General features: G+C 43.5%; 1 protein-coding gene across 1 annotated transcript in view; it reads right to left on the bottom strand.

Moving 5' to 3' along the window:
* LOC309564211 (pancreatic triacylglycerol lipase-like) overlaps positions 1-4,445 on the bottom strand; it is a gene marked incomplete at its 3' end in the record, with an annotated part of 122,050 nt that extends 117,605 nt beyond the window's left edge. The window contains exon 1 of the mRNA XM_082268838.1: positions 4,329-4,445. Coding sequence (XP_082124964.1) covers positions 4,329-4,377 — 49 coding nt within the window. The 5' untranslated portion in view covers positions 4,378-4,445. The remainder of the gene's footprint in view (positions 1-4,328) is intronic.
* Between the last annotated feature and the right edge of the window lie 22,524 nt (positions 4,446-26,969).

Genomic DNA, 26,969 nt, shown 5'->3' with positions numbered 1-26,969 from the left:
GGTCTAAAAGGTGTGCATGTGAAGTGTCAGCTCTGTAGCATGTCCAGAACCATGAAAAAAAAAAAAGATAATTTTTCAGTAGAACAGGGATGTGGGTCGGGACCCTCCTTTAACTTTAACACCTATATGATCTTTTTTTCTGGTTCTGGACATGCTACAGAGCTGAAACTTCACATGCACACATTTTAGACCCCCCCCCCCAGACACAAAATCACACAAAAAAAAGTTCTTAAAAATTGTCATTTTTGATAAAAAAGCCAATTATTGAAAAAATTAAAAAAAAAAAAAAAAAAAAGAGAGAGATTTTTTTGATTTTTACTTTGGATTTCAGATCTGGGGGGTCTAAAAGTGTACATGTGAAGTTTCAGCTCTGTAGCATGTCCAGGACCAGAAAAAAAAATCATTTGTATTAGAAAACTTTCTAACAGGGGGTTGGCTCCGCTCCTGTAACACCTTGCCGGTTTAATAGAAGGCATTTTTTTGGGATCTTTGCAGTCAGGAAAAACATCTGAACTTGTGTATAGTGGTACTGTGCACAAGTTCTGATGTTTTGCCTGCCTCCAAAAACCCCCCAAAAATGCCAGCAAAAACACACCTAGGCATTTTTTTTTTGACGCTAGCGTTTTTTTTTGGCATTTTTTGGGGTTCTTTTGAGGCAGGCAAAACATCTGAACTTGTGTATAGTGGTGTATATACACACATCCATATATTTATATACACACCTAGACATATATAGGTGTGATAGTAGCAGAAATATATGCTTGCCAGTTAACCCTACACTACACTACGGTCCCCTGACACTTAACACTTTCCCTACAGAAACTAAATTTTTGAAGCTAACTAAAGTGTAAAGGAGCACTCTAACTACACTAGATATCCCTTTCCTCACACTAATAAATGCTAAATGACACTTTTAAAGTAAAATTAACAGAACTGCTTCCACTCTCTTCCATGTCCAGTATAACAATGCTAGCAATATGGCGGGGGCGATCTTATATACTGGGGGGCGTATTCACTAATGATTGGTCTAGGGACCCCCTAGTCACTCCAATCACATTCCTAGCATTCTCCTGCCCCCTCAATTGGCTTTTGCTAATGGTTCTGGTCCAATCACGGGCTTTTAAAGCCCATTTCCTGAAGCATTGCATTTTGGGCGGTTCTGGTTGCCGAATTCCGAACTTTTTGGGCAAAAAGTTCTAAATTCGGCCGAACCTCGAACACCCAATGTTCGGGCCGAACCGATGGTGGACCTGAACCGTTCGATCATCCCTACTCATCAGCACCGCCAGCTATAGCCGACGACGCTAATTGAGCAAAAACTTTCCAATAGGCTGGTTGTATACAAGTCGATCGATACAGCCAACCTACCCATACATGGGTCAAAATTCAGCTGGTCCCTGCTGAACCAGCCAAATGTTGATCTATATATGGCCGGCTTTAGGCAATCATGCACAGAGGAGCTGCTGGTTAAAAAAGAATGCAATATTTTATGTTTAAAAATAATACCATATTACCATAATACAGAAAAAGCCAACACACAAAGATTTGGATCCCTACTTTAAAAAAGTTACAGTTAATTTCAGCTTAGCTCAATGAGGTTTAAGAACGACATGACTGACACTGAAGCTTAGTACACACCACTAGTTCTATTTCCTTCAACCCAGTGGGTCTCCCCAGCTGAGCTATTGTGTTCTAAGAGGGGGCGGCCCCCCCCCACCATAACATTGCGGTCAGCGCTCTCGCTGATCAGGAGCTGGTCGACAGACCGCTTTCAGTCAAGAACGGCCGGCTTCTGTCAAACCGGCTGCCATATACAAGGGCTGAATGTCGGACGATTTCTATTGAATCGTGTGCACTAGGCTTAAAGATCCTTATCCCTGTATAACGCTTCCTGTATTAAGCACCTTTCTTCTACTTTAGCTTTCTTTGAACAGTACTTCATTTTCTAAATATGTGTTTTTTTAATTGACCTCTTTATTCATGTACAAACTGGAAAAAATAAATAGTATCAGTACTGTTCATGGATGGCTGAATAAAAGACTGTATACTTAAAAACTATGATGATAAATGGTCAATGAATAGATAGGTGAGGGTTAAGCTGACCATACACTGTAAGCCATGGGTGTCCAACCTTTTGGCTTCTCTAGGCCACATTGAGTGTAGAGAAATGTTCTCGGGCCGCATATAAAATATATACTATAGTTAAGGTATATAAGTAATAAAAGGCCCCTGTGCCCTTCCCGCACTGCCGCCCCCCAGCACTAATTTAACACAACTAGAGGATGATCCCTTCCAAGGCAGCCTCTGCCTACAGTTAGTTGGAAGCTGCTGTGGCCGTGCCCCCGACCAGACTTCCTTCCTCCCCAGCAAAAAAAAAAAATTGTCAGGGGGCAGTGGGCCGCATTGCCTGCGGTTCTGGGCCGCATGCAGCCCCCGGGCCGCAGGTTGGACATGCCTGCTGTAAGCCTTCTCTCATCCCCAGGTGCTGAATGAGGGAAATCTATTGATCCCCCAGCCATGCGAGACCGCATGAATGGAGGAATCTCCCCTGCCTGCTGTTATATTCTAATAGCTGGCACCTGCATTAAATCCTTTTAATTGGATGTAGCCACTGTTTGCTCAACAATTTTCTGCTCAGTTCCTTTAATTGGGGAACTGGAGAAAGTGCAGAGAAGGGCAACCAAACTGATAAGAGACATGGAGGAGCTCAGCTATGAGAAAAGATTAGAGGAACTGAATTTATTCTCTGTTGAGAAGAGTAGATTAAGGGGGGATATGATCAACATGTATAAATACATAAGGGGTCCATACAGTTAACTTGGGTTTGAGTTGTTCACTTTAAGGTCAACACAGAGGAAAACCGATTTAGTCTCCAAATACGGAAAGGTTTCTTCACCATAAGAGCTGTGAAAATGTGGAATAGACTCCCTCCAGAGGTGGTTCTGGCTAGCTCACTAGATTGCTTTAAAAAAAGGCCTGGATTCTTTCCTAGGTGTACATAATATAAATGGGTACTAAAAAATTTTTTTTAGGTAAAGTTGATCCAGGGAATATCCGATTGCCTTTCGGGGGATCAGGAAGGGATTTTTTTCCCCTGCTGTAGCAAATTGGATCATGCTTTGCTGGGTTTTATTTTCGCCTTCCTCTGGATCAACAGCGGGTATAGGATTGTGTATATGGGATTGTATGGTAGGGTTTTCAATACTGTTTTTTTTTTTTTATGGTTGAACCGGATGGACTTGTGTCTTTTTTCAACCTGACTAACTATGTAACTATGTAACGATTTAACTATGTAATTTGCAGATGGAAGGGTGCCAACGTGGCCATCCATACCTTGAATTTTTTTTTGTGTTTTTTGGGAACTGGTCGAAATTCACCTTGTCTGCTGTTGCCATTACAGTATAGCTAAGAATGAGCAGGTTCTTATATCATCCTAGGAGCTCTTCTGAATGTTCCTCATATCAGGCAGAAGGGTATTGACAGGGCCACCAATGCCTTGGATTTTAGCCGGTCCCTCAGGAACTGGTTGAAAGTCACCTTATCTGCTGTTGCCATTACAGTATGGCTAAGAATGAACAGGTTCTCGTATCATCCTTGGAATTGTTCTAAATGTTCCTTTAGGCCCTCATAACATATTGGCTTTAATGGAATGTGACTTTCAATAAACCTAACTTTTGGACTTAGGGTCTGGCGATTTCTTCACCGTACATAGCAATAAAAACCATTAGGCATCTTAGCCTTTCCCTTTCTTCCTTGCTGCCCAGCTTGCAGCCCAAGGACCACAAGCAGCCCTTTGACACTTGTTATAGGACCCTCATGTCCTGGAGTCTGTAGTGGGAGCACAGGCAGTGATCTCTACAGCTTCATCTAACATGTCCCCAGTCTGCAGCATGTCTCCAACATAACCTGTGGCATTTCCAAAATTTCTGACCATCATTTATCTAGTTTTCTGCAGTTTTCCCTATTTGGTTTCCCAATCTCCCTAATTTTCTGTCTGGGGAACTCATTTCTACCAGGACAGCAAGTAAGGGAAAATCTCAATAAAAGAGCCATAGATAGCAATTAAAAAAAAAAAAAAAACTCAAAGAGCCTCTAATCCTTCCTCATACCACCCAAACCTAAAAACAGAAAAAAAAGTTTTGGTCCTACATACATTTTAAATATGCTTATTTGTATCTTATTCGATATGAAATCTGCAGTTTATCTGTAATGTTTTAAATGTACATCAATTCAGATTCAGAATACTTTAATAATCCCAAAGGGATTCCAAAGACAAATAACCATTTTTTGTGATCATTAAAAATAAGCAAATGTATTAACTCCTTTACCTTTTACAGTGCCTAGGAGGAAAATACCGACGATCCAGGCAGGCAACATCTGCAAGGGAAAGAGAACGGATTTAAAATGAGGATTTGGGCATTCTTCATCCTTGGGTGATGAAATACAAAGAATTCCACTCTCACCTCCGTCCCCACAGCACTCCACTCAGCTGCACTCATACCTGACATCGCATTGTATATATAGAAGGAGGGAGGGGTCACTATACTCAATGACCCCCAGCACTATCAATCATTAAAGGGCTGTGCAAACTGTTGGCGCTATATAAATCCTGTATAATATAATAATTAAAGAGCATCTCTTCTTATTGCCACTATAAGAGTGTGTCATGGGATAATATAATCAAGTTAAATCCTTTGGGATCAAATAAACAGAATGTACTTTATTTTTGTATTTTATTATTTTATTATTTTACCTGTTCTGTTCTTTAGGCTGTGGATGCACTGGTCATTCTAAGTAAATCAGCTGTCATGAGATTATTCATTACGTTTGTATCATGTTACTTTAAAGGTTTTGCACAAAAGATTTGCAGTAGAGTAATAAAAGTAGACACTGACAGGCATAAGTTTGCCCATTACTGCATGGGCAAGGTTGGGGATATAGCTAATAAGGTTTAACAAATATCAGCTGTGAAGGAGAGGAGTGCAGTGGGTGAGGCATGGGGGCTGGATGTGAGAGGAGGGGGAATATCAGAGGAAGGAGATTAAAGTATATGTAAACACTGGCGCTGTGTTCTCCGACTAATTGGCGTGTTGACTGTTAATGGTGAGAACTAACGTCATTGAAGTCTAATAAGTAAAAGCCTTTTTTCTTCTTTTTTGCGCGATTCGATCCCATGTTATGTGGTGATTGGAACGTTGGGGGTATTATGCCTCTATGTTCCATTCTTAAAATTCCCACATCCGGGTGGTGGAGCGCAAGCAGGCCATTTCCGGTTGTTGGTGAATTGAACAACTTCCGCCCGTCTCGATCCTATATATATGGCGCTGACGCCGCAGGACCACACCCCTAGACGACGTCAACTCTGACGAAACGCGTCGGGTGGAGCCTGTGGCGACGCACGCCACACCAGGAAGAGACACGGCGGCCATATTTTTGGTGGGATGCGCGAGCACCCGACCGTTCGGAGGTGGATAAAGCAACGCTCTCTAAGTGCGGCTATCCTGTAAGTGTACTTATTATCCTTGGGGAGCAATAAACTTCATAGCAGTGTACACTATGTGTTGGTATTTTGTTTCCTCACATGGGGACCCTGTAAGGACCTAAGGACTGTCCGTTTGGTGGAAGATTTCATAGGAGGAGGAGTGAATGATCCCGGCTTTCCAGTGCTTGTACCATGGGCGTTTTTTGACCTTTGTGATGAGGGTCAATGCGATCTGGTAAGGATCAGTGTGTGCGGGTGCCTGGTGGTGGTTTCCCTTGCTGAGGATCTTCACATTTCTTCCCTTCTTTGTGAAGTTTTTTTGTTGATGCACGAGAAAGAATTTGAACTGTTGCTTTTTCATCCACGCATATCAAGGACATTTCTTTGATTTTAGCTACCAGATTAGCGCCACATTTGTATTTTTATTATTATTGATCTTTCTGTTCCAAAGATTTGTGTTGGCTGCTTTTCGCATAGTTATTTTTATTATATTTTAGCGCAGCAATTACATGTTTTATATGTAAACACTCACCTTGTAAAACAACCCATTCAGATTAAAATAGATGTGAAAGGCAAAACATTTGTGTATATACATAAAAACATTATAAATACTTGTTTACCTTTTTTTTTATAAGTGATCACATAACCTCTGTTCTCAGCCGCATAAGGAATCTTAGAGAGCTGAGGTAGGAGAAACAGCAGTACACTAGTCTTCCAAGTGAGCGGCTGTGCAGGGGGAGAGGGCACGTCAGCACAAGTCTGATCGTTGGAGGAGAGCAGGCTGAGTTTTAGCACAGCTAGTAAAATGAAAACGCTGTGCTCTCATGCTTAGTGTGGTAATTTTATAATAGGAAAGCAGAGGGGCTGGAGGGAACACCGGGGGTTTTCTTACAAAGGAAGCAATACAAAGAGAACAGGATACAATTTCATACAAGTAAATGGTACAGCAGGAACATATCAGGCAAATTAATTGATGTTTGTCAGTGGATGGGGAAAAGGTGGTTGGGGAGGAAAGAAAGTGTGAGGGGGAGGCGGGGGGATTACAAGAAGGGATGGATTTTAGAGAAAGGTTGAGGCAGATGAGAGGAGATGGAGATGGATGACAGATGACAGCAGAAGCAAGTGAGAAGGTTAGGGAAAGACATCGGGGGGGAAGGTGGGTGTGGGGGATATTTGTGGAAGAATGGATGTCAATGAAGGAGGGGTAAGATGGCCAGAGCAGAATTGAGTTTAGAGGAGAAAGCAGAAGTGGATGTCAGCTTTGGGAGTCGATGCTGTCAAAGAGGGATGGAGACAACCTCTGAATGGGACGCTGAGCACATGCACTCAACTTCTTTGGTCGACCATGGCGAGGCCTGTTCTGGGTGGAACCTGTCCTGTTAAACTGCTATATGGTCTTGGCCACCATGCTGCATCTCAGTTTCAGGGTCTTGACAATCTTCTTATAGCCTAAGCCATCTTTATGTAGAGCAACAATTCCTTTTTTTTTTAGAATCTTTAGAGAGTTCTTTGCCATGAGGTGCCATGTTGAACTTCCAATGACCAGTATGACAGAGTGAGAGTGATAACACCAACTTTAACACACCTGCTCCCTATTCACACCTGAGACCTTGTAACACTCACGAGTCACATGACACCGGGGAGGGAAAATGGCTAATTGGGCCCAATTTTCACTTAGGGGTGTACTCACTTTTGTTGCCAGCAATTTAGACATGAATGGCTGTGTGTTGAGTTATTTTGAGGGGACAGCAGATTTAAGGCCCGTACACACGTGCAGATTGTCGGCCGAAAAGATTTGGCCGACGACCGATCGGCCAATTTTCGGCTTGTTAGTATGATGCTTTCGACAGCCGACAGCGTTAAAGCATTAAAAAATTTTGTATGCCGACCCCAGAACAGCCGATTGTTCGCCAGTCCGCACAGAATTCGGCCGACAGACAGCAGATTTGCTAGACTGGGCATGCTCAGAAAAGACAAAACACACAGAAAGTTTACCATCACATGACATCACTTCTGCAGTCGGCTGCTGTTGGCCGTCAAAATTCATGTGCAGTCTTTTGCAATTTTCAACAGACACGACAGCACTGGACAAAAGACGGCCGATCGTTCGGCCGACGATCGGTACGTGTGTACGGGGCTTTACACTGTTATACAAGCTGTACACTCACTACTTTACATTGTAGCAAAGTGTAATTTCTTCAGTGTTGTCACATGAAAAGATATAATAAAAATGTACAAAAATGGTGAGATACTTTATGTCAGTGGAGAGGGAAGTGGTGGCTAGGAAGGGATGAAAATCAGTGGAGGAGGGATACGTTGACTGGGAAGGAATAGATGTCAATGGAGGGGGAAAGTGGTGGAGTGAGAGAGGGATGAATTGATGTCAGCAGATAAAGGGTGATGCAGACTTGGAGGGATAGATCACAGCAGAAGGAACGGGCATTGCAGGCTGACAACATGGATAACTTAAAAAAGTATACAGCGATTAGAGATGTGCACGATAGAAACAGTTTAATTTGTTTAGGTAATCATTTTGTTTTATCATATTCGTTATTAGAATGATTCATTTTCAGAATCTGTTTCGTGTATTTGTTATTTTCAAATCAATTTGAAATTCAAATTTCAGAAGAGAGGCTGTATTCATTCTATTTTATTCTATTCTATTATATTTCAATCTATTCTGTTCTTTTCTATTCTATTCTGTTCTGTTTTATTCTATTCTATTCCTTTATTTTCTATTCTATTCTATTCCATTCAATAAAGCAGCCTAAGTAAGATTAATCATCATCTTTATTTTACTTACCTTACCTTACTGTATTTGTTGCAATGTGTTTCCATTTTGAATTTTAATTCATTTTCTAATTCAAATTAATTTTTACATTAATTTCCAAATTCAAATTAAATCTTGTATTTGAATTTGGATAATTTGTTTTGTTAAAATTAATTTTGGATTATTTGAAACTCATTACTATATTCCTACATCCGAACCTCTGAATAACAAAAAATGTGTCAGAATTTCGATTTGTAACTAAATGAATTGCACTTGTCTAATAGTGATGCATGATGCCAAACATGCTGGAACTAAAGCTTTAAGACAGGGGTCCTCAAACTACAGCCCTCCAGCTGTTGCGGAACTACACATCCCATAAGGGATTGGAAAACTCTGACATTCACAGACATGACTAGGCATTGATGGGCACTGGTAGGCTACATTGGTGGGCATTGGTAGGCTGCATTGATGGGCACTAGTAGGCTGCATTGGTGGGCACTGGTAGGCTGCATTGATGAACACTGGTAGTCTAAATTGTTGGGCACTGGTAGGCTGCCTTGAAGGGCACAGGTAGGCTGTATTGAAGGGCACTGGTAGGCTGCATTGGTGGGCATTGGTAGGCTGCATTGATGAGCACTGGTAGTCTGCATTGTTGGACACTGGTAGGCTGCATTGGTGAGCACTGGTAGGTTGCATTGATGGGCACTGGTAGTCTGCATTGTTGGGCACTAGTAGGCTGTATTAATGGGCACTAGTAGGCTGCATTGATGGGCACTTGTACGCTGCATTGGTGGGCACTGGTAGGCTGCATTGATGGGTACTGGTAGTCTAAATTGTTAGGCACTGGTAGGCTGCATTGGTGTGCACTGGTAGGCTGCATTGGTGTGCACTGGTAGACTGCATTGATGGGCACTGGTAGGCTGTATTGAAGGGCACTGGTAGGCTGCATTGTTGGGCATTGGTAGGCTGCATTGATGAGCACTGGTAGTCTGCATTGTTCGGCACTGGTAGGCTGCATTGGTGAGGACTGGTAGGTTGCATTGTTTGGCACTGGTAGTCTGCATTGTTGGGCACTGGTAGGCTGCATTGGTAGGCACTGGTAGGCTGCATTGCAAGGCACTGGTAGGCTGCATTGGTGGGCACTGGTAGGCTGCATTGTTGGGCACTGGTATGGTAGGTTGCATTGATGGGCACTGGTAGGCTGCATTGGTGGGCAATGATGAGACTGCATTTGATGGTCAGTGGTGAGGCTGCATTAACCACTTGCCGACAGCCGCACGACTATTTACTGTGGCGGTCAGCCCCTCACAGGCAAAGTGACGTAGTAGGCTCTAGGGAGCGAGCGCCCTAGATACTTTAAAATGTGAAAGGAGTTATCAAATTTACCTTCGGGCTGAAGTCCCTGGTCTTTTTCCCACCTATCAATACCCCTGGCCGATGCCTAACTGCCTGCATCCGAGGGAGGTAGTTCTGTTGCCGCAGCTTACCATAGAAGAGGAACCAAGTCTTCTGGACCAGACATCTGGAACTGCCATGCAGGTGGATTAGGACCCTTTGCTTGCCAGGAGTGATGAGAGGAGAACAGACATTTAAACCCATTGCTACACTCAACTGTGCTTAGACTACCCCTTACCTATTAGCTTACAGCTACACTTCCACTCACTCTTAACCAATTTAGGCTTTAACCACTTCAATACTGGGCACTTTTACCCCCTTCCTGCCCCAAGTCAATTGTCAGCTTTCCGCACTGTCACACTTTGAATGAAAATTGCGCGGTCATGCAAAGCTGTACCCAAACAAAATTTTTACCATTGTTTTTGCACAAATAGTACTTTTTTTTTGGTGGTACTTAATCACCACTGGGTTTTTTATTTTTTTGCTAAATAAATGAATTAAGACCACAAATTCTGGGAAAAAAAAAAAAACCTTAGCATAGTTTGTATTAAAATTTTGCAAACAGGTTATTTTTCTCCTTCACTGATGTGCGTTGATGATGAACCTGCACTGATGGGCACTAATAAGACAGCACTGATGGGCATTGGCAGGCACTGATAGGCTGCACTGATCAAGCCGCACTGGTGGGCACTGATGAGGAGGCACTGATAGGCGGCACTGATGGGCACTGATAGGCGGCACTGATGGACACTAATAGGTGGCACTGATAAGTGGCACTGATAGGCATCACTGATGGGCACTGATAGGGGACACTGAAGACACTGGAAGGTGGCCTGTTAAGGAGGCAGCACTGGAGGGCACTGATTGGCAGCACTTGTGGGCACAGATTGTGCCCTGATTATCAGTGTAGGTGTCACTTTCAAAGAAGCGGGTCATCGGCTCTCTTATCCTCTCCTCATGCTGTCAGCATGAGGAAAGGAGTGCCGATAACTGGCTTCTGTTGACATCCGTGATCAGCTGTAATTGGTCACAGCTGATCATGAGGTAAAGAGCCGCTGATTGACTCCTTACCTCAATATGTGATCAGCAATGCCCTCCAGGCAGCGTCCAAGAACTAGCTGGCTGCTCTGTAGCTGCCATTCTGTAAGTGGTTAAAGGGACAGACCCTCGAGCACATTAGTTAGAAGGGCCCCACCGCAAGCCGGCCAACACTAGCAGCAAGGTGCCAGGAACTTTTCCATCACCTGCTCAGAGACACTGGCAGATACCCACATCTGGGATATCTTATCAGAGTGCACTCAGGAACATTAATATTGAGTCTGTTGGGTTTATTCCAGTTAAATATTGGCTAGTCTAGTTAAAACTTGGTTTAATACTGTCGTAATGCAGTTAAGCCTTCTGGTTATAGGCCAGTATTTAAGTTATTCAATCTCAAAACTTTGATTTGTTTATTTGCTACATATCAAGTATTGTATTGTCATCTACTTTGAGATATTACATCTACTTAACTTGCTATTTGGTAGTCTTCGTTTAATCCTCTTGTGCACTGTTTACATTGTTGTGAATAACTAACGCTTAAGTTGCCCAGGTGTACATGGTTTCCTGCCTCTAACTGGGGGTGTCTGTGAGAACAGAGTGGATTTAAGAGTCGTGGAAGAACAGAGGACCAGCAGCTCCTGCGTGGGTAAGCGCTACATGGGCTATAGAAGGCATATATTGTCTGCAAAATGTTCTGCAAAGAAATGTATTTTGCTGAAATTGTATTCTTCATCAGAATTAGTAGGGAAATAGCCCATGGCAGCAGAATAAAGCACTAAAATTGTCAGAATTTCTTTATCTATTTAAAACAACAATAAACCAGCAATCTCTGCCTCTTATGAATAGAAATGAGCAAACATGAGAGTTTTAAACCCCACAAATTTTCAGTGAAGATCAGGGAATTTCATGCAATTTTACAATTTTCGTAAATTGAATTGGAGTTAACAAGAAAGGTGAACTTTTGGCTGGTACAATGGGTCCAAAATGCCTCATTCATGCTATATAAGCTTCTTTTTTTTTTTTTTTTTTAATCAGATAATTTTTATTGAAAAAAACTTTTTCACACACAATACAAAACCAAAACCAAACTTACAAGACAAGAACAGACGAGGAAGTCTCCAAGTCCCAAAAGGTCTAGTTAGAGTGGCATAGACTATAGTCATACGGCAGCAGGGGACCCGCCGCCACGGGCATCACAGTACGGTAATACATTATCAAGCGAGAAATTGCAGTGAAGTATCGACAATCTTATACTTTAAGCGTCTCATATAAAGCACAGACTTCTAGGAGAAGACGCCCCCCGTCACTGACAGAACACAAAACAATACACTAACATTCCGGTGAGTTACTCCACGCACGTATGTTACGGGTGCCCCCAAGTACCAGCCGCAAGGAAAATGTGGTAGACAGTTCGAGGAGCCCCCCGGTGTAGACCCAGAGAGAAACCCTCAGGGTCGCAGCCACCTTATGTCGGAGGTCGTCGAACCCCACCCATAATCCTATTGGACACCAGGTGAAGTGGGGCTAGACCCGGGACATCCAACCACGGGCCCCATATGCGCTCAAATTTCATGACATTCCCTCTGTGTTTATAAGTGAGACGTTCCCTGTTCAAGAGCACCTTAACCTCCTCAACCCAGGCTTCATGTGTAGGAGCCTGAGCAGAGATCCACCTGCGGGCTATCAGCTTTCTAGCAGTAAAAAGTACTCTGAGGATTGCAACGTGTATCTCGGGGGGGTAGAGTTCCTCATCCAACCATCCCAGGATACACAATTTGGGTTCCACAGACAACGTCAATTTCCAAACATCGTTAATAGAGCGTATTATCCCATGCCAATAGCGATGCAACTTCGGACAGCGCCACAGCATGTGCAACAGATCGCCCGTGTGAACTTTGCACCGAGGGCAGAGGGGAGTATCCCTCCTCCGCCAACTGTGCAAGCGCTGCGGGGTCCGGTAGGTGCGATGTAGTATAAACAATTGGGTGAGTCTCTGTGAGGAAGATAGCGAGACCCTGGGTACATTATCCAGGATGCCGGTCCATTCCTCGGCGGATATGGGACCCACGTCCTCAGCCCAGGATTCCCTGCACTTAAATGTCATAGCCCTCGATATCTGTCCCATAAAGGCCGTATATAGTGAGGAAATCTGCCCTTTCTTGCTTGTGGAGTTAACCAGACTCAGGAGGACAGCGGGCCGGCACAAACCCCAGGGGGAGACCTTAGACTGAGCGTCAATGGCATGACGCAGCTGCAAATATTGAAAGAAGAGGGAGTTAGGTAATCCAAATTCGGTGCGGAGAGACTGGAAATCCCTAAGCACATCCCCCCTGTACAATTGGTAAATGAAGCGGATGCCATAGTCTCCCCATCTCAGAGAGGTCCGCAATTTATCCAACTGGGGGTAGTTAGCGTTATTCAGGATACGGGAGTACTCGGAGAATCCAGCATAGGAAAAATGTGTTTTAGCCCTCTGCCATACCCTGTCAAGAAGCGCGAGAGTGGGACAGCCAGGCGAACCTCGCAGGGTGCCCGACTCCAGCGCCTCGACATGCGTCCCACCAGCCAGACGAGTCGCAAGGATCCGTCTGACAGGATCACTCGCATCATCCAGCAGCCATCCCGTCACATGTTGTAGTTGGGATGACAAAAAGTAATAGAAGGGATTCGGAACGGCCAAACCACCACTATCCTTGGCCTCCTGCAAAGTTTCCAGACGAATCCTGGCGGACTGTTTCCGCCAAATGAGTGCTCGGTAAACCGTGTTAAACATCTTGAAAATATGCAGGGGGACCCATATCGGTGCATTATGCAAAACATATAAAAGCTGTGGATTCCAAATCATCTTGACCAGATTACATCTGCCAACCACTGACAGAGGCAACCTGATCCAGCAAGTCAACTTATCACGAAACCTATGCAACAAGGGGAGAATATTGAGCTTAATATACTGCCCCAGGTCAGGGTGGATCACCACTCCCAAATAGCGGAACTGGGTCACCACCCCAATCTGCGACGCAACCGGAGGCAATGCCACCTCCAGGGGGTCAAGCGGCAGCAAGACAGATTTATCCCAATTTATCTGGAAACCCGAGAAGGATCCGAATCTATGAATCAGGCGCATTAAAGCGAGCAGCGAGCCCGAAGCGTCGCCCAAAAATAAAAGCGCGTCGTCAGCGTATAATGCAATTTTGTCTTCCTGGTCTCCCCGTCGGAAGCCCACAACATCCGGGGCAGCCCTCACCGCCGCTGCCAGGGGTTCCACCGCCAGGGCAAACAGCAAGGGGGACAATGGACACCCCTGCCTAGTGCCCCTGCGTAGCGGAAACGATTGAGAAAGCGAATTATTGATGCGGAGACACGCCGTAGGTGCAGCATAGAGGATTTTTATCCATTTGATAAAGGAGGGTCCCAGGCCAAAGCCCTCCAGGGCCGCCCACAGGTACTGCCACTCCACGCTATCAAATGCTTTAGCAGCGTCGAGTGATAGTATAGCTCTCTGGCCACAGTTATCCGGGGGAATCTGCATATTCAGATATAATCTACGTATATTGGTAGCTGTGGACCTACCCGGTATAAAGCCGGATTGGTCACCATGCACCAATTTGGCAATAACTTTCGACAAGCGAGTGGCTAGCACTTTAGCCAGCAATTTCAAATCAGTGGGTAATAGAGAGATTGGTCTATACGATTCCGGTCGAGTCGGATCCTTCCCGGGCTTCAGGAGAACAACTACCACTGCCTCATACATGGAGCGCGGGAGCAGAGCTGCAGAAAAATCAGGATAAATGGAGATTTTAGCACCTTGAATTTCCATGCGAGGCTGTTGCTGGGCAAGTCTCAGAATGATATCTCTATCTCTATAATGAAACAGCTTCAGTAGGAATGGTCTGTCAGGGCCACCTGGTGGAGGGGCCCTGAAAGGCACCCTATGTGCCCGCTCCACAGAGAAAAACGGGGAGAGATTATCTTTCCCAAAAGTAGTTATTAACCAGTGCTCTATAAATTCCACCGGAGTTTTACCCTCCGCTTTCTCAGGGATGCCCACCAGGCGCAGATTACTGCGACGCAGCCGGTTTTCCATGTCCTCCAGCCTATTCATCGCTTCAGAGACCCCAGAAGAGTTCATGCGCACATCTTGGATCAGGGGGGGTAAATCATCCTCAACAGCGCCACTCGACCCTCCAAGGCTGTGGTCCGCTCTCTCATCTTTTGCATATCTTGCCTGATATGCAGCAGGCCCTCCTTCATGCTCTTGACTTCCACAGACAACTCAGATAGTGAGGCCCCATAAGTGTGTATAGCCGTCAGGACATCCTGTATAGTGGGGATGGCCTGGGGGATATTGTCCAGCGGAGCTGCTCCCTCTGCACCCTCCAGCCGAGTACTCACTGTGTGCCCAGAAGGAGATCCGGCCTGGACAGCCTCGTGTGGGGACATCGCAGCCACAGGCGGAGATGGAGGATTCCTGGAGGACGGGGCGGGAGCCGGAGGAGGAGATGCTGGCTTGTGCTTAGCAGGGTCCCTGGCAAACTTTCCCAGCTTAGCGATGGCAGTCGGTGGAGGCTTCTCACGAGCTGCACGCTGCGGGAGCGGGCCGGCGCCATCTTGGATTTGCCTGGCTGCGGCTGTGCTGTCGTCTTTCCTCCTCGTCATGGCGGAGTGCGGCAGTGAGGATCACCAAACAGCCACCGGGATGTAAGGAGCAGCAGTACGGGTCGACTAGGTACTGTCAGCGGGCTCTAGGGTCCGATCAACAGGATTATTTCAGGCAGGATAGCGGAGCCGACTCGAGACACGTCTGCTCACATCGGCAGTTCAGCCACGCCCTATATAAGCTTCTTTCAACTATACTGGATATGTTCTTGTGGCACAAAAACACTCCAGCCTCATTCTTTTGCTTAAAAAAAAAACAAAACTCAAAAAAACTGTAGAATACAAAAAAATTAAAGCACACTATCACAAAGAACTCTTAAAGTGGTCACACAATTAAGTCCTACTAGATCACTTCATCCTGGCCCATTTTTCAGGTATAGAGATGTAAAACATTAAAAATAAGTGACTATACTGTTTAAAATCCAGTAATACACTGTCTCACCCTGCTCTGCACATGCTCAGCTGCTCTCCATTTTTAGGCACTTTTAGGCAATGAGGAATTTGTAGAGACCAATCTGCTGACAACCTTATTAAACCCTCTTATACTTTACAGCCAAGGAAGCTGCTTCTGTTTGATCTGCAACTGCCATGGTGCTGCACATGTGATCAGATATGATGACACCAGACATTTTCTGGTTTGACAGTTTGGTTGAGGACACAAGCAAATGTGACAGTTAGTAATACCGGCATTCCAGGAATGTAACCTTTTTGAAACTGTAAAACTGATGGGTTTATTTCCGCTTTACGATTTACTTCAGCTCAGTGGCTCTGGGCTTTAGCAAAATGGCAGCGGAGTTCCACTCGTTTTTGTGATTATAAAAAGTCAGCAGCTACAAAAAGTGTATTTGCTAACTTTTATTAAACACACACCCACCTGTCTCATGATCCAGCAATGCGGCCACCTGAAGCCTGGATCCTCTCCTTCTGCTCTCTGCGGTGCCGGCATCTCTAGTGTGGGCACTCGGCTGTGACAGCTTGGGGCTTCACAGCCCAGTGCTCACTGCGCATGCGCGAGTCACGCTGCACTTCATGAATTACCGGGCAATCTTCTGGGACCTATGATGTGTCCCAGAAAATTGCAGGGAGGGACGGGGAGAGGAGAAATTTTGCTTGAGCCGCCTAGGTGGCCCGAGCAGAAGTGGGAGCGGGTACCTTTCAAAACTAGGTACCCGCTCCCCTCCAAAACAAATGACATGCCAAATGTGGCATGTCAGGGGGTCAGGTGTATTTAAAGCGGAATTTCCACTTTTGAGTGGAACTCCGCTTTAATATGTGCTATTGTCACATTTACTGCTTTATCAAGTTGCCCATAGAAATTAATGTCAAGCCAAAAACTGTTTGTGCACTTTTGGAATAGGGAAGAATTCTGCTATTGAGGGTTCTGTTAGAGAGATTTCCGAAAGTAAAAGAAAATGCCAAATGTTAGGTTGTCCCCAGACACAGTAATAGGGGGAACCTTCCAATGGGGAAACTAATTCTGGTGACAACCAGGGATTCCCTCACTTCCTATTTTGGCGAAGGGACAGGAAATGAAGGAAAATCACCCCAATGGGGCAGTGAGGCAAAGAAAAAAAAAGAAAAAAAACCCTACAGGGGTGATAACTCTCCCTTACTTTATCCAAAATGAAAAAAAACAGTTTTGCCTATAGTTCTACTTTATTAAAATAGAATAATATTTCTTAAGTCAAAATAAATAAATACAAAAATTGAATAAATTAAATCAAATATATAAAAATAATAATATGGAATATATAATAAAATAAATAAGTGAAAAAAAAAATAAAAAAGTGAAATTGTCAGAATTGGTTTATGTCCCAAAGCAACAATAAAACAAGTTTAGCTCACAGTGTGGATCTTATGTGGCAGTGTTCCAATGTATACGATGATATTGTGGCACCATGGGAAAATGTAAAGAAAAAACAGATGGGGAAGGGTTTCCATAACTTCTTAGAAATAAAGCCTCAGGACAACAGATAAGTGTGCATTCTCAAGGCTCTCTGGAAAAGTCAACCTATAAGTTTAGATGCCCTGCCTAACATAGCTACGTGATAAATATTTTTTACTCTACCTGTTATTTATATGTATTACTGGTGTATAGAAGTGCTTGTTATCACCCCACAATTACCATCCACATGGCCCAATATTCTTTCAATCATCACAAAAGATACTCAAGACTATCTACTTGGATGCTTGGAATAGACTTTCAGCAGAGATAGTGAGTCAGTCAACTGTAAGTGGATTCAAAGATGCTTGGGACAAACATAGAACTATATTCAGATAAAAAAAACAAAAAAAGTAAAAAATAAATATATACTGTATACAGTGCATTGCGAAAGTATTCGGCCCCCTTGAACTTTGCGACCTTTTGCCACATTTCAGGCTTCAAACATAAAGATATAAAACTGTAATTTTTTTTGAAGAATCAACAACAAGTGGGACACAATCATGAAGTGGAATGAAATTTATTGGATATTTCAAACTTTGTTAACAAATAAAAAAACTGAGGCGTGCAAAATTATTCAGCTCCTTTACTTTCAGTGCAGCAAACTCTCTCCAGAAGTTCAGTGAGGATCTCTAAATGATCCAATGTTGACCTAAATGACTAATGATGATAAATAGAATCCACCTTTGCGTAATCAAGTCTCCGTATAAATGCACCTGCACTGTGATAGTCTCAGAGGTCCGTTTAAAGCGCAGAGAGCATCATGAAGAACAAGGAACACACCAGGCAGGTCCGAGATACTGTTGTGGAGAAGTTTAAAGCCGGATTTGGATACAAAAAGATTTCCCAAGCTTTAAACATCCCAAGGAGCACTGTGCAAACGATAATATTGAAATGGAAGGAGTATCAGACCACTCCACAGCAAATCTACGAAGACCTGGCCGTCCCTCTAAACTTTCAGCTCATACAAGGAGAAGACTGATCAGAGATGCAGCCAAGAGGCCCATGATCACTCTGGATGAATTGCAGAGATCTACAGCTGAGGTGGGAGACTCTGTCCATAGGACAACAATCAGTCGTATACTGCACAAATCTGGCCTTTATGGAAGAGTGGCAAGAAGAAAGCCATTTCTTAAAGATATCCATAAAAAGTGTTGTTTAAAGTTTGCCACAAGCCACCTGGGAGACACACCAAACATGTGGAAGAAGGTGCTCTGGTCAGATGAAACCAAAATTGAACTTTTTGGCAACAATGCAAAAACGTTATGTTTGGCGTAAAAGCAACACAGCTCATCACCCTGAACACACCATCCCCACTGTCAAACATGGTGGTGGCAGCATCATGGTTTTGGCCTGCTTTTCTTCAGCAGGGACAGGGAAGATGGTTAAAATTGATGGGAAGATGGATGGAGTCAAATACAGGACCATTCTGGAAGAAAACCTGATGGAGTCTGCAAAAGACCTGAGACTGGGACGGAGATTTGTCTTCCAACAAGACGATGATCCAAAACATAAAGCAAAATCTACAATGGAATGGTTCACAAATAAACATATCCAGGTAATGATATGGGCAAAAATTTCAGTCTCTCGATGTGCTAAACTGATAAAGACATACCCCAAGCGACTTACAGCTGTAATCGCAGCAAAAGGTGGCGCTACAAAGTATTAACTTAAGGGGGCTGAATAATTTTGCACGCCCAATTTTTCAGTTATTTTATTTGTTAAAAAAGTTTGAAATATCCAATAAATTTAGTTCCACTTCATGATTGTGTCCCACTTGTTTTGTTATTGATTATCTTCACAAAAAAATTACAGTTTTATATCTTTATGTTTGAAGCCTGAAATGTGGCAAAAGGTCGAAAAGTTCAAGGGGTGCTTTCGCAATGCACTATATATATATATATATATATATACACTGTATATATTTATTTTTTACACACAAATATATATATAAATTTAGTTCCACTTCATGATTGTGTCCCACTTGTTTTGTTATTGATTCTTCACAAAAAAATTACAGTTTTATATCTTTATGTTTGAAGCCTGAAATGTGGCAAAAGGTCGAAAAGTTCAAGGGGTACTTTCGCAATGCACTGTATATATATGATAACTCCAGTCTACAAGCCGACCTCCATGCACTGTTTTATTGGGCAACTATGTGATAAATGAGGTTTATTGTTTGTAGGGGTAGGTAGTAGGTGGGTTGTACCTCCATGTTCCCCTCCTCAATGGGCACCAACTGTTGGTCACATGAAAGGCCTACCCCGGGATGGGTTCTTCTGTGCCATGCTAGCACCTTGGTTAGGGTCAATACCTTACACATGGGGTACCTTTACTTGTGCCGTGCTCACCAATGCCATGGGATAGCTTGGAGGTCACTTTCAGGGATAACTCAACCGTAAGGTGGAGCTCTGAGTCAAAGATGGCAGCACACCATGTACTTTTGAACAGATAACTGAACTCTAATTAAGTCACTTCATGTTAATATATATTTATATATATTTTGGGGAGGAAACACTAGTGCTGACGTCAGGCCACTGTCCGATACCAGGTCGGCAGTGGCACCCATTGTCATATGGTTTAATGATTCATTTTATTTTGGCTTTTAACATACAAATTAAAAAAAATACTACACTATAGACACTTGAATTGTCTTGTATTAAGAAAGGCATGGACTCCAGAGAAAGAGATGTACATTTTGCCCCTGTACAAATCATTAGTAAGACCTCATCTGTAATATGCAGTTCAGTTTTGGGCACCAGTTCACAAAAAGGATATCAGGGTAACTGGAGAAAGTGCAGAGAAGGGCAACCAAACTGATAAGAGGCATGGGGGAGCTCAGCTATGAGGAGAGATTAGAGGAACTGAATTTATTATTATATATTAGAGAAGATTAAGGGGGGGATATGATAACCATGTATAAATACATATAAGGGGTCCATATAGTGAACGTGGTGTTGGGTTATTCACTTTAAGGTCATCACAGAGGACAAGGGGGCACTCTTTACGTCTGGGGGGAAAAGGGATTTAAACTCCATGTACGGAAAGGTTTCTTCACAGTAAGATCTGTGAAAGTGTGATTCTTGCTATCTCAGTGGATTCATTTAACTAGTTCTGGACCAGATTTGCCCCCTTAATGACCAGGCCATTTTTTGCGATTCGGCACTGTATTACTTTAACGGAAAATTGTGCGGTCGTGCGATGATGTACCCAAATAAAATTCACGTCCTTTTTTCCCACAAATAGAGCTTTCTTTTGGTGGCATTTGATCACCTGTGTAATTTTTATTTTTTGCGCTGTAAACAAAAAAAACGCGACATTTCTGGAAAAAAAAAAACAATATTTTTCCCATTCTGCTATATAGCATTACCAAAAAATTTAAAAATCAAAATTTAACATCCTTTTAGGCCAATTTGTATTCTGCTAAATATTTTTGGTAAAAAAAAATCCCAATAAGCGTGTTTTGATTGGTTTGCGCAAAAGTTATCGCGTCTACAAACTATCGCGGCCATCGACCCGTGCATTGGCATCCCCGCTGCCTATTGGAGGTTGTCCCCACCCCCCCCCCCCCCCAGCACCACGCACGCAACTGACGTGGGGCTACAACGGTTCGCGCAGGAGAGGCAGCCTGCTGCAGTAAATCTGTGGCAGGCAGTCTTAATGTGGTTAAAAAATGACTGGATTATTTCCTAAATTTACAAAATTTACATACAGTATCTCACACAAGTGAGTACACCCCTCACATTTTTGTAAATATTTTATTATATCTTTTCATGTGACAACACTGAAGAAATTACACTTTGCTACAATGTAAAGTAGTGAGTGTACAGCTTGTATACAATTTGAAGTCCCTTCAAAACAATAACACACAGCCATTAATGTCTAAACCGCTAGCAACAAAAGTGAGTACACCTCTAAGGGAAAATGTCCGAACTGGGCCCAAAGTGTCAATATTTTGTATGGCCACCATTATTTTCCAGCACTTCCTTAACCCTCTTGGGCATGGAGTTCACCAGAGCTTCACAGGTTGTCACTGGAGTCCTCTTCCACTCCTCCATGACGACATCACTGAGCTGGTGGATGTTAGAGACCTTGCGCTGCTCCACCTTCTGTTTGAGGATGCCCCACAGATGCTCATTAGGGTTTAGGTCTGGAGACATGCTTGGCCAGTCCATCGCCTTTACACTCAGCTTCTTTAGGAAGGCAGTGGTCGTCATGGAGGTGTGTTTGGGGTCGTTATCATGTTGGAATACTGCCCTACAGCCCAGTCTCCGAAGGGAGGGGATCTTGCTCTGCTTCAGTATGTCACAGTACATGTTGGCATTCATGGTTCCCTCAATGAACTGTAGCTCCCCAGTGCCAGGAGCACTCATGCAGCCCCAGACCATGGTACTCCCACCACCATGCTTGACTGTAGGCAAGACACACTTGTCTTTGTACTCCTCACCTGGTTGCCACCACACACGTTTGACACCATCTGAACTAAAGTAGCTTATCTTGGTCTCATCAGACCACAGGCTATGGTTCCAGTAATCCATGTCCTTAGTCTGCTTGTCTTCAGCAAACTGTTTATGGGCTTTCTTGTGCATCATCTTTAGAAGAGGCTTCCTTCTGGGAAGACAGCAATGCAGACCAATCTGAAGCAGTGTGCGGCGTATGGTCTGAGCACTGAAAGGCAGACCCTCCCCTTTAACCTCTCCACCAATGCTGGTAGAACTCATACGTCTATTGCCCAAGGACAACCTCTGGATATGACGCTGAGCACGTGCACTCAACTTCTTTAGACGACCATGGTGAGGCCTGTTCTGAGGGGAACCTGTCCTGTTTAACCGCTATATGGTCTTGGCAACCGTGCTGCAGCTCAGTTTCAGGTTCTTGCTAATGTTCTTATAGCCTAGGCCATCTTCATGTAGAGCAACAATTCCTTTTTTTAGATCCCCAGAGAGTTCTTTGCCATAAGGTGCCATGTTAAACTTCCAGTGATCAGTATGAGAGAGTGAAAGCGATAACACCAAATTTACCACACCTGCTCCCCACTCACACCTGAGACTTTGTAACACTAACGAGCCACATGACACCTCAGAAGGAAAATGGCTAATTGGGCCCAATCTGGACATTTTGACTTAGGGGTGTACTCACTTTTGTTGCCAGCGGTTTAGACATTAATGGCTGTGTGTTGAGTTATTTTGAGGGGACAGCAAATTTACACTGTTATACAAGCTGTACACTCACTACTTTATATTGTAGCAAACTGTCATTTCTTCAGTGTTGTCACATGAAAAGATATAATAAAATATTTACTATAATGTGAGGGGTGTACTCACTTGTGTGAGATACTGTATAAGAAATATATATATATCAAGCCCTGTGTTCCAGGTATATGGAATCCTCTACATTGATGGTTAATCTTCTAGACATGTGCACAAGGATCTGACCATGCTTGGCACAGTACCCCTTCCTGTAATGTTCTCTGAGGCTTCCTAAACATTATGGGCTCTATATTAAAAAAAAAAAAAAAAAGTGTGAGAATGTCTCAAACAGATGCTTACCGGTCACGTATAATCCAGCTAATTTGTCTAATATGTATATTTCCTATGATTGTCAGCTCCACCTAGTGGCCATAAAGTATTTTCCAGATTGTGCATTTTTCAGTAAAATATTGCATTATGGCCACAAGATGGAGCTGACAATCAAAGGAAATTCACATATTAGACAATGTATAGGGGTATTTCTTATAACTGTGTGAATACTTGATGCATTCATGCAGCTTTTTTTTTTTTTTTTTAAATAAACTCTTAGTTGGTTGAACTAGATGGACTTGTGTCTTTTTTTAGCTATACTAACTGTGAAACTATGTAACCCTTAAGGTTTTTTTTTTGCTGCTTCTTTAATGATAGCTGAGCACACTTGATGTCGTTTTTTCCTACAGGATTTGCATATTTCAAACTCAACGCATTTTTATTTTAAACATACCATGTGTTCAGATGGTGGGTGTTCCATAGCAAAGCATCCTTGTTCAATATAGCCAGTGGACATGTTTGCGCACATTGTGGACTTATAACAAATTATGTGAGCATACAATTTAGATGGCCACCTGCCATTGATGACGCATTGTATGTACATATCCGTTATTAGATCAGGTCCGATATGTAAATAAGCTGATATTAAAGGGCTGCATTCCTACAGAGCAGTGTTTCTCAACCTTTTTTCAGTCGAAGCACCCTTTAAAATTATAGACATTCTCAAGGCACCCTTTAAAATTATGGGCAGTCTTGAGGCACCCCATTCTAAAATGTAAAAAACAATTCTAATAGCTTTACATAATGCAGCAACATCCACACACGTAGGACGCCCAACATTAGAGGTGATTTATTCTTCCAAAGCAAATGCATGTTTGCAAACTGGTACTGACTAGTATTCCAATGTTTCTCTTCTCCCTCAATTTCTCTCCATCAGTCAGCTAATGCCACCCCAGTCCTGAGGAAGAGGGGCACAGGAGGGTCAAACAAGGATGCTATGGAGGCAACAGACATCCTCCTTATCAACTGATAACGTCACTGGTTGTTAGGATGCCAGTGTCTAGAAAGTTGTAATGGTTCATCATGATAACTTGTGGCTTTGTGTAACTCAAAGGCAGGCTTCATCCACCTTCTGGCTTGTATACAATTTTTCAGCATTTTGCCAAGGCACCCCTGAAGAAGACTCAAGGCCCCCCAGGGTGCCTGGGCACCTTGGTTGAAAAAGGCTGCTACAGAGGACGGACATAAGATCTGTGACCAATGAATACAGTATATGGCTAAAGATTCCGGTGTATTCTATCTAATACCAAATCTAGTCTTGTGTCCAAATAAGAAGCCTCCACTAGATGCGTGTGAGTTAGTGCCGGTTCACACTGATGCGATGCGGGAAGGCTGCGAATTCGCAGCCTGTTCCCGCATCTCACACGCACCCCAGGCAGTTCACACTGCCATATGCGATCTGCTGGGGGTGTCAATGTAATCTTAACGACACCCCCAGTTTGATCGCATATCGCAGTGCGATCGTGCAGTTCGCACAGGATCGGATCGCACAAGTGTGAACCGCTGTGCGATCCGATCCTGATGCGGCAGCAAAAATGCCTCCTGTGCGTGTTTGCTGCGGGTGCGATGCGAATTTAGCCATAGAAACTGTATGGCTAAACTCGCACCGCACAGCTGATCGCATGTCATGTCGGAGCAGTGCGCTCAGACATGACATGCAAACCCCGCACACGCAGTAGTGTGAACCGGGGCTTATAACTAAATGTTTGACACTGATAATTAGCTATCTGCACACTTGGCAGGGTGTTACCGACAAATTGAAGTGCCTATGAGTCTGACCTAAGCATACTGCAGTCTGCACTGAGCAAAGGATATAAGGGATCTGATTGGCTATTTTAGACAGCACAGACTGTCCAAGATGTCTTCATTGTTCAGTACATTGTATCAAAGAGAACAGATAATGACAGAAAAAAAAAAGGACAAAAAGTTGGATTTTGGAAAGTGCTAGTTTTATTGGTGGACAAATGAAAAATCCAAACATTGCAGTGATATAATGAGGTCCACGTTCACAGCCAGAAGTGATCTAGAAATAAATACAAAGAAAATGAATAAACACAAAAAAATGATTGTATTGGACAAAAGCTGAACACTTAGGCTGCCACTTTGAGATAATTGTTATCTATCTCTTTCTTGCAGTGTCTTGCTATACTGAAGGGTATGCTTTTGACACTGTATGCTAATGACTAAAGACATACATACATGACATACATGACATAAAGACATATTCTAAAACAAAACAGCATATTATGATTAGTGATCGACCGATATAGTTTTTTTATTGCCGATGCTGATGCCGATACCGATATTTTGGTCATCGCATATCGGTATCGGACGATAATGGCCGATATTTTATTGTACATTAAAAAAATTAATTATTTTTAAATTTTTTTACAGGTACTCTTGTGGAGGGATCTGGGGGTCTCAAAGACCCCAAACCCCTCCCCTGCACTTAAAAGCATTCAATGTTTTGAATACTGTCATTTTTTTTTAATTTGGCGCAGAGTACCCGGAAGTGATATCATGACATCACTTCCGGGTTTTTACATGGAGACCCGATCAGACCTGAATGCGGCTTTGATCTGGTCTTCTCTTCGGCGCCCATGCAGGACGGTTGCCCAGGTCTCCCAGTGGGGCGGGAGACCTGGGCGAGCCGCAGAAGGCGGCAGGAGGGGGGGAATGTCCCCTCCAGCTCCTTGTAATGACAGCCGAGCGGCTTCTCAGCCGCATAGGTTGTCATTACAAGACAGCCGACCGCCAGCTATGGATGCCGGTACCGGGGTGATGCCTCTAGCTGCAGGCATCTCTCTGGTGCAAGCACTTTCCCAAAATATCGGCAATATCGGTCACCTTCGTGGCCGATTCCGATATATCGGGGAAAGTGCAGATCGACTCTCGATAATCGGTTGATCTCTAATTATGATCCATTAGATGGAGTTCTATATTTGAATTTTTATAATAAACACACCAATGACAGTTAAAGTATAACTAAAGGAAAAAACTTTTTTTTAGTTTTGGATGGAGTGTAGAGGGATTAGAATGAATGTTCAGTTTTTTTGCTGTCTGTGCGTTAGGGAGATTCACCCCCTCTATTTCTCCTGTTGACCATTATCATCGAAAGTAAAAGAAAATCCCAGATTTTGGGTTGTCCCCAGAAAAGTAATAGACAGGAAATCTTCCAATGGGGACACTAGTTCCGGGGATCCCCTAAGCAGTGGCAGGTGGTGCTCAATATTTTTTTGGGGGGGGGGGGGGGGTATGGCAAACAAAACCCCCTCTCCCCCACGGTTGATGGATGGGAAGGAAGCCTTAACCTTAGGAGATGAGGAGGGGTAGGGTTGCTGCTCCTCGCTCCAGTTGAGGGAAGAGTCGGGGCTTCTCCTCCAGGACGAACAGACAGGCTTCTCCTCCCGGCAGAACAGAAAGTAGGTCCTAAGACTCCATGGCCAATCGGGTCTCAGGACCTGCTTCCTGATTGGCCAGGACTAAAATCAGGAAGACAATAGCGAATATTAATTTGCTATTGTCACATAACTAGATGGGCTCAGGACGCAGTGCTCTGCGCCCCGAGCCCACCTTTTTTTAAGCCAATTAAAGCCTCAGGCTCTAATCATGTGCTTTAAAAAAAAAAAATAACATTGGAATACATGCGCCAGCGCCCTGCATGGAGATTAGGGGCCAGGTGCATTGATTAGGAACGCGGCGCCCCTGCCCCCTTAAGGACGGGCTGTCATTGTCCCTTAATTTGCTGGGATTTCTTCACACTTCCTATTTGGCTATGGAAAAGGAAGTGAAGGTAAATCTCCACAATGGGACAAAGATGGCGAAAAAAAATCTGATAGGAGTTATAACCCTCCCATGCACTATCCAAAATGAAAAGAAAAGTTTTCCCTATAGTTCTACTTTAAGCAATATATGAATGTTCCTTATGTGACACGTCTGCTTTTTTTTTGCGATTATTCTCACTATTTGAACCTCATGTGATTCCTTGAAAAGATGAACTTTGTTCCAAGAAATGCGATGGATGCAATCAGCATATGCAGGATTCTCTGGGACGTACACAATGCAATAATGGTGTGGTAATGGGTCTTTTCATGGTCCCAACAAAGA

This window comes from Pelophylax lessonae, assembly GCF_965119305.1.
Source record: "Pelophylax lessonae genome assembly, chromosome: 9".
In the NCBI taxonomy this organism is placed as follows: domain Eukaryota; kingdom Metazoa; phylum Chordata; class Amphibia; order Anura; family Ranidae; genus Pelophylax; species Pelophylax lessonae.
This window is presented reverse-complemented; position numbering and strand designations above follow the sequence as displayed.